Below are 13,352 nucleotides of genomic sequence, written 5' to 3'. Positions count from 1 at the left end.
GCAACGTCGTCGCAAACATTTGACTTGACCAACGACCCCTGACACACACACCAAAGCGTCCCACTATATCGAAACCACGGGCACAAACGGAGGATGTCGTTTTTCATAAAGTGCTCTAAGTATCTAGGTTTATAGATACCAGCCTCTTATATTGGCCTATACTTACTAACCCCCCCTCCCCCGACTCGTTGCTAAGGACATGTTTCATTTGTCTGATGCGGACTAGATAGACTCCGAAGGGGAATCGAGGGAGGAACCCCCGATTAAGTCCGGAAATACTCTAAGGACGGTACTAGTAGGTGGAGGAGGAGAGTATGGTTAGTGAAGGTTATAGGGATCTAGAAGCATGAACCTGCTACTTGAATATAGGACGGTGCTCATTGTGGTTGGTAGGTAGGCGTATTGTTTTGATGAAGTAAAGCTATTGGTTGTGTAGTACGTGGGCATTCATTCAGCTTTGTCGGTGAAAGCTTCGCCGTCAATCATGTCGGTCTGTGGAAAGACATGTGGAACAAGAGCGCTCCTGTCAAGATAATCTCAGCAATATCGATCCGGTAGCTACCGAGCTGGCAGCCTTGATGCTTCCGTAAGTTGGAACATGCAGATCGAGGTCTCATATATCGGGGTATGCAACACGGCAGATGGCCCTTGGAGGTTACACAGGGCCTGCAGGGCATGATCGCACTAAATATCTGGGCCCGGCGCTAGACAAGGTACCCTTAGGCTAGCGGTCGCCGGGCAACGTGGTGGCTCATAGAGCCAAACAGAAAGTTTTAGTGCTTGCGATGGGACCCTGGCGCGCTGGGGAGACTTTTCCCGTATCTCTCATTCATTCACCCTCTCGTTCACTCAGCTCAGGGCGCCAGCAAAGAACCGCCTGAATTCCACAGTGGACACCCTTTTCTGAATAAGAAACAACACATCATCATGCATGCATAACATCTGACACATTGACTCATTGGAGAGAGATACACAACACACCCAAGCCAGGCACTCCTTTCCATGGCAACCTTGAGCTTCCAGTAGCCAGTAAACATCATCGATACCCCCGATATTCTGTAGCAGTATATGATAATTCTTGCCTGCCTCCCTCCTGCCTGTGCATTCGATTCCACCAACCGTATATCTTACTTAGACTTGGCTCGAACTCAGTCACCGCTGCAACTCCCTTATAACCACATAAACCCCAAACCTGGCGAAACGAGGTCCAACGCACAAGATAACATCATGGGCAGCCTCCGGGGCAAGTCCAAGGAGCAGCCGTCGACCCGCAAGGTCACGCCGCCGTCACCCTCATACATGGATAGCAAGCAGTTCGGTAGGCACAGTCCGCATTGCCTGAGTTAAGTACCACCTCCAACTGACATGACATGCTCAGCTTCCTATCTCGCCAGCCTTCGTGACAACCGCGTCAGTCGCCCAGGCGGTGCTCGACCGCTACCTTCATACGAATCAACGATAACTCGTCGAGAGCTGGAAAGGGCAGATTCCTCTCGCCCATCCATTGCTGGTTCCTCCATCAAGACGGAGCCTGCTGTCAAACCTTCTCCCCTGCGTACGCAATCCGATGTTGCCAGACCGCCAAGCGTTCGGCCTAGCTTGGTCGGAAGCGTGGCCTCGCGATACACCACCATGTCCGGCAGGGACTACTACCCGGAGAAGTCCTCTCCAGTAAAGCCGTTGAGGCCGAACGAAGTCGTGCCGACTGCTACATACATGGAAAGAGGAAGTCGATGGATGGAGAAGGAGGAGGCCGTCTCCTTGCGCACTGCATTGGAAGACATGGACTTGAAGGACGAGCAGAAGAAACCCTCAGAGCCAGAAGACAACAACGACGACGATACTCGTATATACCACGCTGCCCTGAATGAGGCAGCTGAGCTGGTCTATCAACACCAGAATGGTATCAAGCCACCAGAGCCTGGCACACCGTACCGCTACAAGCCTCACATGCGCGAGAACAGCTATGCTCACGCACGTACTGCTACAATAAACGGACGTGGTGGCGATATTGCCGCAACCGGACTGGCCCGAGACGGCACGCGTTCCGCCTCGGGAGGTAGCTCCTCTGGTAGTGAACGAGGTGTTTCACTAGAAAGCCCGCGTATGAGTCTGGACGAACTTCTACAAGCCTCTACGGAGTCCACGAAGGTCAAACCAATCGGCAGTGTCGGCCCGGCATTGACATCAGTTGGTCGTCGGAGAAGCAGTATGAAGCGCAATATCAGTGGAGAGATCGAGAAGCCCTTTTCTGGAGACCAGATCTGGGAAGAGCCCGAAGGTGATACACCTATGGGAAGGAGAAACTCGAAGATCGTTGCTAAGCCGGTCGAGGAAGTCACACAGCCTGTACGGCTCAAGTTACGCGGCCCTTTCAACAAAGTCCAATTCGCCCCTGACCCGGCTGCATCTGCTGCTGACAAGGCTGCTCCAATTTCCACGCCTGCCAGACCATTCCATAGGGTTGAAATCCACCGAAACGAGCCGACACAGTCGAGAAACCCTGCATACACATCAAATCCGCCAAAGCCGGCGGGGCCTCGCGTCAACGACAGTGTTCCAAAAAAGAATGGTGTTGAGATCCGTGGTGACGACATTCGCCAGGCGACAAGCTTCAAGCTTGGAGATCGCAGCAGGAAACTACCTACGCCTTCGGCTGTCAGTGACAACGCAGGACGTCCCATCGTAAGCTTCGATAATAGTTGGAAGCCCCCGGAAGAGGCGGCTGCTGATAAAAACCCAGAGCCCAAACCGGAGCCCATCCGTCTCTCCATCGGGGTCATACCAGACCCGCAAGAAAGAGCGGACAGCAAGTTCCAGTCCCAGTCGAACACACAAAACCCTGCGCATCCGCCTGTCCCTACTATCTCATTTACGCCGGTGGTTCAAGCCCCGACACCGCCAGCACCGCGCCCATCATCTAGCAAACCGCCCATCCCAAGTATTTCCATAGCAGCTCCAGGTGACAGCAGACCCAGACCCAGACCCAACGTTCCAACAATCGCCGTCACACCGGGCGATGCACCCACGGTGCCATCAATCATGGTATCTGGCGATGGCGCACCTGCAATACCCATCATTGTCACGCCGGACGGTGAAGGTGGCAAGCAAAGTTCTAACATCCCGATGATTGTGACACCTGACGATGGCAATAGCGCCGGCAACAGCAATGGCACCAAAACCCCGGCACGTCCTCTACCTACTCCTACACGGAAGAACCCATTCATGCGTGGTAACCATGGCGCCGCCCCTGGGCATTGGTCAGCGGCTCCTGGAGCGGTTGGGTCCCGGGCCACTGCCATTTGTCATGAGTGCTCCTTCCCTATCGAAGGCCGAGTGATATCTCTCCGTGGTGGTCCTGAGCGCTTCCATCCACAGTGTTTCGCCTGCTACACCTGTGGCACATCTCTCGAAGCACTTGAGATCTCACCTGAACCGGATTCTTTCCGATCCGCACGTCTCGAACGTATCGCCCGCCGGGCTGCTGGCGAGGTACTGCCCGAAGAGCCCGGCCAGACAATGGCGGAGGATGGCGATGCTCGTCTACGATTCTTTTGCCACCTGGACTGGCATGAGCTTTTCGCGCCTCGCTGCAAGACCTGCACCACGCCTATTCTCGGAGACCACGTCGTAGCGCTGGGCAATCACTACCATTACGGACACTTCTTCTGCGCTGAGTGCGGCGATCCCTTCGAGCAGGGCATGACGCATATCGAGAAGGATGGGTACGCGTGGTGCGTCAAGTGCCAGACCAAGAGAACAGAAAGACGTGCACCAAAGTGCAAGAGATGCAAGTTGCCAGTCATCGGGCAATATGTGCAGGCGCTCGGCGGCGAGTGGCATGACGAGTGCTTCCGATGCGGTACCTGTGGTGGAGGCTTCGATGACGGTCAGATCTTCCCGGTGGCGGATGGCATCAGATGTACAGGGTGTCGGATGAGAGAGCTGAAGGCTTAGGTTGTTGAAAGTGAGGACCAACGGCACATAACCAACAAATTTGGAAGAAAGATATAGGCCAGGCTCTGCTTGAGCACTGACTGAGGAGCGAAGCAGTCGCCGTGGAAATTAGTGCTGTTGAAGCCTATTGTTCTCCCTTTGGGAGGATGGGGCGCATAGAATATGGAGCGTGGCCGAAGCGTGATTCTGCATCATGTGTATTTCGCATTGCGTACGGGGCACAGGTTTTTTGTTTTTAGGGTAGGCATAAATGGCACGGTTCGGACAAGTTGGTGTTTATGAAATTTTGATTTCGAGCTGCGAGCTTACTAGTGTAATAAGAAACGGAACAGATATCCTAACCTCTGACTTCTACCGCCTCTAAGCTCTCTGCATGCTGATACCTTCCCGTGTACCATACATATTAATTCCGTCGTTTCGACTGGTCAGGGCTGGCCCATGTTGCTGGTACGGCACACACCAACAAGCTGGTGCAAGAACTCCGCCCCCCCATCTAGGAAGCTGGCAAGTGTTTTACGTATGGTCAGATGGGAAGCGTTGGTACAGTGGTCCCTATCATGAGCAAGCTTTCAAGAGGCCATGTTGTTTCTAGCGTGGAACTTCTTTAGCTTCTCGTCGCTATCAGCATGGAAGAAATCAGCTGGTCTTCTGGCTCAGAATACAACTAGGTTTCCTCATTCTATCATTCAGCAAAGACGTTGCAAGGAAATGAACGTTTGTAGTAGCTTATTCCTGTGGTGGGAACTTGGAACGGAGATTGTGCCACGACAGGGGCAACACCAATGTTTCCGCGATGATGCTAGACCATAATGACTGTAGTAAATGGCGTTCGATGGAGATAGGCGAGAGAGTACTGTATAGACCGCTCGAGGCACCGAGACACTTGGCGGGCAGCAGGATGCATGAGAGGTGGGTGTCATATCGCAACCATTGACCGTTTGGCCTCAAGTTGCATCGTCATCAATTGCGTATGTCATAGCTTCGGTAATGCAACGAGAAACAGCAGACTTTCCATGAACAAGACAATCCTGGTTCCGACGTCCAGACAGCCAGCCGGTGCGGGTATCCTGTGATCCATACCCGCGAAAACTCCTTTCCAAATCAAATCTACTCTTGGTGTCCGTGCGATTTGCGGAAGTCTATCCACGTCACATTTGGTGTTGGGCTTCTCCCCCAGGATAGAAGGTTCTCTCATCCGGGCACTGTGATTCCCCTATACCGTTGTGTTTCGCATGGCGAGTTTAGATATGGCAGAAGCCACCGACCTGCTCCTGATGAACCTCGAGGGAATCGCCATCCGCCATCTCGAGCTATCAAGGACCAAGGTTAGCTGAGGTATGCCAAGCATGAAGTTTTACCAAACAAAGGGTAGCACGTTAGTAGCTACTTACACTGTCGGGAGTGTCGGTAGGCTGAACACGCTGGCCCTCGAACAAGAATCGGACCGAGGTCATGCTCTTGCCCTGGCGCTCGCAGAAAGCGTTCATGAGCTTCTCGAGCTTGGTAGATCTCTTGATCTTGAAGAAGACCTCGTTATTGTTATCCGTAACTTTGATGTTGAGGTGCTCGGCGCCAGCGGGAGCTTCGCTACGCTCACCAGCAGGACTGCCGCTTTCGTTCTCGCCTGACATATTGGTGGAGTAGTTGTTTTCTGTAACCGGCATGCCGTTAGCGATGATGCACTTCTGGATATAGCGCAAGGGCCCAATGGTCTACATGGGGAAGTCTGACAGAGTCCCGAGACTAGACGGTGAGTCTCTCTTGGCGGGAGCGCATCAGATGAATCATGTCGGCGTGACCCTCCCGGTTTCCCATCGTGTCGATAGGCACGGGCAAAGGCACCAGCCGATGCACCGAGAGCTTGGTAGCAGGAAATGAGAGCTGGAGGTAGTCTCACATTCATTTGCAGGGTTGAGTGCTGCGATCATGATGCAAGGAGAAACTCACCAAGTGTGTGCGTTGGCAATATCGTATCTACACTCGTGCAGTGGCCTATGGGTAGATTCGTTTGTATTTGCGATGCGACGAAAGGTTGTGACAGTGACTGGGGCTCGGTGTCAAAACTGGAGAGTGAGGTTCTCGCTGAACAGGATCCTGTAAAGAAAAGAAAGTTGGTCGGCGATTAGATGCGCAACGAAACAAAACGAAACCGCAACGAAATGCAGAGTAAAACAAGGCGCGCGTGCTAAGGCCTGTGCTAAGGCAAATAAACAATGGAGGGGTTACCACCCGGACATAGAGGTGGTTCGCCCCTCAGTGGCCCCCTACGTCCACTAAGCTCTGGCCCTGTCCGCTGCGGCTCTGGAGGGCTTGGGGGGTTATGACACCCTTTGACAGCTTTGTCTGCAAAGTTCGGATCTGTACTTTTCTTTGAATGCCTCACGCCGCCCAGACTAGTATTTCATCTCACTTTGCGCACCAATTTACCACTGATGGAATTGGAGCTCCAGTTCTCCAATTATTGAACGCCGATGGATGACGATATAACTGGAGGTAATCACTGACCAAGAATGGTATCTAGCCGTTAAGGTCCCCCAAGATTGATGTGCCCGCAGTGGTGATGCTGGGTGAGATGGAGTGCTAACCAGCAGTTGGATGGACGAACCAGCTATGAATTTTTAGTGCTTGGGCGCACGGCCCAGCCCAGCCCAGCCGCAACAAAATGCACAATAGAACAGCCAAGACAGCAAATCTCTTGCAACCTAGTCCCGCCCGGTCACTCATCATTATTGCATTTTATATACATATGCTTATCGTTGATCAATTTTACTGTCAACTCGACGCATCCATTGTTTCACGTGCTTGGAACCAGCTGCTGGGTGGGTGTGTTGTCAGGATGTGAGTTCAGATGTTCTGTACAGAGTAGAGCTGGCCATCCTAGTATGATGTAATCGCCATGGGCCAAGAACTAAGGTTTCTAGGCTATTTTATCTTGCACAAATACCTACTCTACGTACCAGCCGTACTTACTGTGTACGCAAGTAACTAACTTAAGTAGTTACATTAATGTATAGGAACAGCCATCCTTTCAATTCCGATATACCTTTTTTCCCGCTTATTGTTTTATTGTTGTCAACATAGGTATACACCAACTACCAGCTCAAGATCACGTCAACTATCGTCGAGTTGGGCAAAATTGCACGAGGAACTTTCCGATCATGGTAACAATTTCTGTTTTGTCCCTAAGTTGCTCCATACACTCGCTGACATCGCCTTAGGCAACTCAGGATGACTTGAAATCCAAACCACCATGCCATCCAAGAGCCGTACGTTGTCCCTGGTAATTACAATCTTTTGTCTTACTAACATATGCTTTCAGTGTGCTATTCAGGGTAGGTGCTTTCTGCTTAACGTTGCGTGCAGCCGTCGTGAGCTGAGACATTGCCAGATTGCCTCACAAAGAACAACTACAATGAGTCCAAGTGTCAGGGCCTGATAGATGCCCTGTACGACTGCTGCAATGCGTTCTACCGGGAAAACGGTGACAATGCCAGCAGTGTGAGTTGTCCCAGGCCAGATTTGCTACGGCTGAAGCTGAAGCAGCGGCGTGAAGAAAATAGCAAGTGAGGCTGGCCATGCCTGCCTGGGACGCTGCTAGGGGCTTTTCGGTCACAATGCTGGAGAGAGAGAGTCGTCATAATATCCTAGAGCTAAACTACTCTTCCTGTATCTATATGAAAACCTGCACGTGGCCTGTAGAATAGACGTGGGCCGACTGTGGGAATGTATCACTCTCCGTATGTGTGTCCACCTGAACAAAGAATAGGCGACTTGTATGAAGAGCGACTGGGGTACCTTCTAGGCGATGGTTGAGCACGCAAGAGACCCTTATAGGGCCTGGATAAACATTGATAGAATATGGTTTATCCCGAGACTCTAATACCAATGCCGATGACATTTTTGTTTGAAGAAAAGAAGAGAAATTTCAAAGAGCCGCGAAATTTTTCCAGGCTTTTAACGGCGGAACTGTCTCCACTACAGCTCGCTTAGCGCGGCTACGGTGCCCTCTCAGAGTGCCTTCTCAGAGCCTCTGCTCCCCTGGAGAACTGGTGGAACCCGCGCCTCAGTGGAGGGTTGGCCAGCAGACGCGCCAGAGCAACTAAGTAAGTCAGTAACTGGGTGCCTTTACCCAATTCAGTCGCGTTCAGCCTGCCACTTTTTGAGCTGCCCGGGGGAGCTTTCAAGGTCGCATATCTTGCCTCGCGATAGCCTCACATCATCCTTACCGAACTCTACCACGCGAGCGGCTTCCTTCGAATACGACATTCTAGCCATACCAGACAGACCGTACCATTCAAGGGGATTGCGCCTGCAGTCATCTAAGCGGTCTCTTCCGTGAGGCCCACCCCCATTGCTCAGCCCATACCAGCACTGCTCCAGATTCCTGGTTCAGCTCCCGAGGAAACGAAATCGGCACGGGCCCTGAGGGATACCCAGACTCACTACTTGGGCATTTACGGAAGTGGTTGAGGCCGGTCGCCCACCATCCTTTGCAATGGCTGCACAATCAAATGCAAGTAAACGGGGTCCATGAAAGTCGTGGACACAACGTATGCGCTTCCTACTAACTTGACTCTTCCTTGTAGCATGTCTCAGTCACGGGCACTGGCAGCTTCAATCTTGACCAGGACATGTATGATGGCGAAGAAGATTATGCGACCGACTTTGCTGTCGATGCCGAGCAATTCGCGAAAGCTCTGGATACCATCTCAAATTTCGACGACACGAGGGCAGCAAAGCGCACTGAGATCCTTAAGCTCGTCAACACCTATTATGAGATATCACTCAAGAAGCTCGACGGCGCACGGTATTCACAGAGACGCAGATCAGGAGCGCGTCAGCGGAGTTCAGAAGACAGATTCAGCCAAGACTCTATGGACGTTGACCAAGCTGATGGCGGCGCCCAAGACCTTTCGGACGAGGAACTAGCGACCTTGGAGCGCGAAGTTCAGACTTGGGACTTGCTGCGGCGACTGTTGCCATTGCGTTACCCGGAGAGAAAGATCGCACAGCCCAAGCGTGAGGAGCCGTCCAAATACTCGACCAACGCAGAGTTGTGGGAAGAGTTTTTGCAATCCGACGTCACGGCACAAGAACGGAAGGAGATCCTAGAAGTGCTTCAGATAACAGCCGACGACACGAGGGACGATATCGATGATATGGTGCGGGACCTGCAGCAAAACGCTGAGCGCGGTGACATCATCGCGTACGGCTGGCTTCACACTCGGTCCGCCATCAAAATGCAGAAAAGCGTCAACGGATGGACGGGATCTTTGGATCCAAACTCGCAGAATGTCACGGATTCGACGGGGGCGAACTCTCTGGTGACACAACTTGATCCAGACGTCATTACACGACAAGGTCGAAAGCTCCAACCACAGGACGAGTATTTTGAGCGCGCTATCTGGCTCGGATGCTATGAATTGCTTCGAAGAGGCAGAAGCGTAGCAGAGATTAGAGATTGGTGTGTTGAGAGGACTGAAGTCTGGCGGGCTATGAGCATGTCAGCAATGCCTTTGTCTAAGCATTCCGAGGACAAAGACGCCAACCCAAACACTCTAGCCCTCCTGCTCTGGCGGAGAACATGTTATGCTTTGGCACGACAAGGCGGAACGGACGATTATGAGCGCGCGGTTTATGGTATTCTGTCCGGTGACGTCAAGACAGTTTCTCCAGTTTGCAAGTCTTGGGATGACCACGTCTTCACACAAGTCAATGCCCTCTTGCGTTCGCAGTTTGATGCATTCGTCCAGAAACGTCTACCGCATGACGCAACACAAGCAGTCGGCCAATTGCAAGTCTTTGACGCCGTCCACGCTCATGGAGATGCGGGCACTGTAAGTGAGGCTTGGCTGGGTACTCTGGAGACAAGTCCCACGACTACGGATGAAGCCCGTGTCCCTATCAAATCGCTACAGTCAGCTATCATCTCAAATACAGTCGATCAATACATAGAGAACGAAGGCCTCGTGCTCGGCAAACAAGCTAACCAACACGAACCTTCCCGGCTTATTCCAGCCTCAAACAAGTCCCGAAGCAATATCGACTCTGATAAATACTTCTCACTAGCTGATCAGAATGGTCTGAGGATCCTGGTTCATGTATATCTGCTGCTAGCAAGCCTCGATGACCTGCAAGATGGCGAGATCGACGCAGAATCAAGAAGGACCCAAGAAAATGCATTAGCTGCCTATATCAGCGCTTTACGCTTGAACAGCATGGTCGAGCTTCTACCGCTTTACTGCTCGAAATTGCAGGGAGAAAGGGCTTTCTACACGCTCAGCCGCAACGTCAGCAAGGTTGTCGACGGTGAAGACCGTAAGATGCTGCTGAGGATTATGGAGAAGCTGGGTATGGACATTGCTGAGTTTGTGGTATTCCAGCCGCATTCTCTACTTAAAGAGAATCCCGAAGACTCTCGGGCCCCCATTCGAGCAGATCTCAAGTTGTTCACGGACGAACCGCCAACGGTGAGATTCGGCAGGCGCTTGGTCCCAGACTTCTTGGGCGAGGTTCCCGACGAGCTCGAATCCACCGATGAACAACTTATACAATCATTAGAATGGATGTTGCTTGTCGATGGGCTTTGGGACGAGACATTCGCCGTCGGTGTGGCCATCTATAAGCGCTTCCTGAGTAAGTTCGAGCCTCAAATCCAAGGGTCTAATTTGCTGACACATGTCCAGAATCCTACAACCTACAAGCTGCACTCGCTTTGTCACGTCGTGTGACATGTGCCGACATCTTCAGGATTAAAGCTGGAATCCCAGTCCAAGACGATACCAATCCGATGTGGTTTAGCGAAGCCATCGAAGCCAACGAGTTTGTAGATGAGGAAGGCCAACAACGACAGCTGACTGTTGCTCGAAACTTCTTAGACCTTGAATCACTCATGCGCGCACTAGACTCTATGGAAACCGTTGGCGCTACCGCCGACCTTCAGCTTGAGTAAGTTTTTTCCTATTTCGTTTTGTTCATTTGTCCCTATTCCCCCCTCGTTTAACACCATGATTCATGACGGTTCCTCAGCTAATTCATATCGACACAACAGCCCTACATTCGAGCGTACTGCAGAATTCCTACCCACTCTGGGTGGACACGTCAATTATGTCAAGGCTTACATGACTCCCGTCCTGCACGGGTGGCTCCTTGAGCGCATCGAAGGTATATCACAAGGACTTTGTTGTTGTTGGAATTGCTTCATAATGAAATGTACTGACACGTTTGTTAAACAGATGATGCAGACTTTGATCTCCTCCGCGAGATGTACCTGCCTGAAGTTATTCTTGGCTATGTCAGCGTGCTACACTACGGCGGCACAACGCTTTCACGTGATAACCTGCTTGAGGCCATGGAGCTAGCGGCTTTAATTGCAGAGAAGGACTCCGATGTCGCAGGTGTCATGATGAAGAGTGATCGCATGACCGAGCTGGTTCAAGCCTTTGCTAACTGCTCCAAAGCCCTAGCTATCAACAGTGAAGACAAGCGCAGAACCGGCAGTGCAAGCAACAAGAAGTTTAGGGAGATGGGATGGAGTAAGGAGTTGTGGAGCATCAAAAATCCGTAGGGATACTGCGGCCATTCAAAGACTTGATTCCAGACTCTCTAAATGAGCATGAGAGTAAAATAATAGGCGTGATACATCTAGCGCTCCGGCAAGGAACAGGTTACGGCGTTCTGAATGACATGGTCTGAACTTTGGCCTCGAAAAGGGAAGGGTGTGTAACGACATTTGTCATTTTGTCTGACACATTGGAGGGGTGTATTATTTACAAGACTCTGGGCTACAAAAGCATATTAAAACGGGCGTATTGTGCACCGAAGTTTGGCAGCTGAGCGTATCCCGACCATGGATTGTATGCAAACCCCATGTCTAGTTTCCGTGCCAGCAACGACCAGAGAAGCGTTACGTGATGAATGCTTATCGTCGTTGTTCAAAGACACAATCTTTGACGGACGTATATACCTCCTTACGGGATTCAGGCACTTGCTGTGCAGAGGTGCGGCTGCCCCAACGACCTCCACGACTTGCTTGGGCTTCCATTCAATGCAAATGAAGAGGGCAAGACCAAATCAAGTGACTCTTGTTCCATCAAAACTCGGAGGTGATCGAAAGCAGTCTCGCTACAACTCTCATCGCAGTCGTTCATCTTAAGCTGTTACCGAGACAGTGAGGCGCACTAATGATTCATGGTTAAGGCCGGGAAACTATGGACCATACATGTCGGCCGGATGAATCATACACAGATGATTTCACGCGATGAAGCCGACATTAATCATCCTGACAAACATGGCAAGCGGTGATTCAGAGGCTTTGTGGTATAGTTCGGGCTTCATTGCTCCTCCCCTATTTCATTTTAAGCCTCCATATATTCCATACCACTTCACGTAAAGACAGCTGCCTACCAATGTCGGGACAATATTTCGAGATGCCTTGGTAAATCATGAGTTTCTCAAAGCTACCTCGTAGTAAAAAATAAAAAAATAAAAATTCAGGCCGCCTTGATGACTTGCATAGCTTAACACTATGGAAAAAAGGATATAAGCCTGGTGTGGTTGTGCAAGTTCGTTATGTAACTATTGATTGTTTTAACAAGTGAGAAGTCAAGCATGAGAAGCAAAATTAGAACCCCTCGCATCATCTGTGTGAATTATGAGCATAATAAATGAGAACACAACAAACCAGAATCACTCATCTTCTTAAGCTGAAGGTCTCCTATAGATCTTGCAGCAAGATCTGCACTGGTAGAGAGAGACCTGTCAACTTTCAGTAACTTCACAATGTTTAAGCCAGCGAACTTGTGTTTTATCTCTTGACCAGTAGGTGTATAGACGCTGGGTTATCATATTCCAAATCCGGAATTCAAATCTCAAGTGTAGAACTGTTCTATCTACCAGACGATGCAGGACTTCATGGCTGCGTGGCCGTCTTGGAGATATGAGAAGGTCAGCTTCGCTAGAAGATAACACCATTGGGGTCAATACAGTGACTAGAATCATGCTTTGCTATGGATTTGAATACCGTGGTGAAGTTCTTGTGTGATGTTCTTGTGTCAGTGTAGACACTTCAAGTTAAGACCTTCATGAAGCTATCATCGAGTTAGCTAACCTAGGGTTGCCTTGAGTTGCCTTAAGCAGGTTCGGCAGCAGCCGCCCATGCTAGACTAGCCTAGCCTAACCTTAGTACACTAGAAATTGGGCTCAGCTGGGCTACAGCTACACTGCTACAGTGCCTAACCCAGGCTACATAATTACTCGCGGGCTGCTCACAGGCAGCTCACAGGCAGGCCGTCGTCAAGTCACGTCACTGTACATGAACATCATTTGCGACATCAGTTGCCATATTTCACCAAAGCTTCACACTATATGCACAGCCTCTGTCCGACACACAAGTC

At 50.9% G+C, this 13,352-nt stretch overlaps 4 protein-coding genes across 4 annotated transcripts; 3 read left to right on the top strand and 1 right to left on the bottom strand.

The window, feature by feature from the left end:
• The first annotated feature begins 838 nt into the window (after positions 1–838).
• BKA67DRAFT_547340 (uncharacterized protein) lies at positions 839–4,250 on the top strand. The gene is made up of 2 exons (XM_046101446.1): positions 839–1,318; positions 1,379–4,250. The coding sequence occupies exons 1-2, from the start codon at positions 1,069–1,071 to the stop codon at positions 3,955–3,957; spliced, it is 2,829 nt and encodes a 942-aa protein (XP_045964365.1). The 5' UTR covers positions 839–1,068; the 3' UTR covers positions 3,958–4,250.
• Positions 4,251–5,198: 948 nt separating this feature from the next.
• On the bottom strand, positions 5,199–5,588 carry BKA67DRAFT_510009 (ubiquitin-related domain-containing protein; the record flags this gene model as incomplete). The annotated part of the gene is made up of 2 exons (XM_046097289.1): positions 5,199–5,267; positions 5,349–5,588. The coding sequence occupies 2 exons, from the start codon at positions 5,586–5,588 to the stop codon at positions 5,199–5,201; spliced, it is 309 nt and encodes a 102-aa protein (XP_045964364.1).
• A 1,399-nt stretch (positions 5,589–6,987) lies between these two features.
• Positions 6,988–7,576, top strand: BKA67DRAFT_45115 (uncharacterized protein). The gene is made up of 4 exons (XM_046096888.1): positions 6,988–7,118; positions 7,176–7,223; positions 7,277–7,289; positions 7,346–7,576. Exons 1-4 carry the CDS (start codon positions 7,116–7,118, stop codon positions 7,522–7,524), a joined length of 243 nt encoding a protein of 80 aa, XP_045964363.1. The 5' UTR covers positions 6,988–7,115; the 3' UTR covers positions 7,525–7,576.
• A 766-nt stretch (positions 7,577–8,342) lies between these two features.
• Positions 8,343–11,665, top strand: BKA67DRAFT_44893 (nuclear pore protein 84/107). The gene is made up of 5 exons (XM_046096887.1): positions 8,343–8,470; positions 8,544–10,593; positions 10,644–10,905; positions 11,009–11,121; positions 11,193–11,665. Exons 1-5 carry the CDS (start codon positions 8,453–8,455, stop codon positions 11,522–11,524), a joined length of 2,775 nt encoding a protein of 924 aa, XP_045964362.1. The 5' UTR covers positions 8,343–8,452; the 3' UTR covers positions 11,525–11,665.
• Positions 11,666–13,352: the final 1,687 nt, after the last annotated feature.

Source organism: Truncatella angustata (assembly GCF_020726525.1).
Source record: "Truncatella angustata strain MPI-SDFR-AT-0073 chromosome Unknown BKA67scaffold_1, whole genome shotgun sequence".
Classification (NCBI taxonomy): Eukaryota; Fungi; Ascomycota; class Sordariomycetes; order Amphisphaeriales; family Sporocadaceae; genus Truncatella; species Truncatella angustata.
The sequence above is the reverse complement of the archived record's forward strand: the minus strand, read 5'-3'. Positions and strand labels throughout refer to the sequence as shown.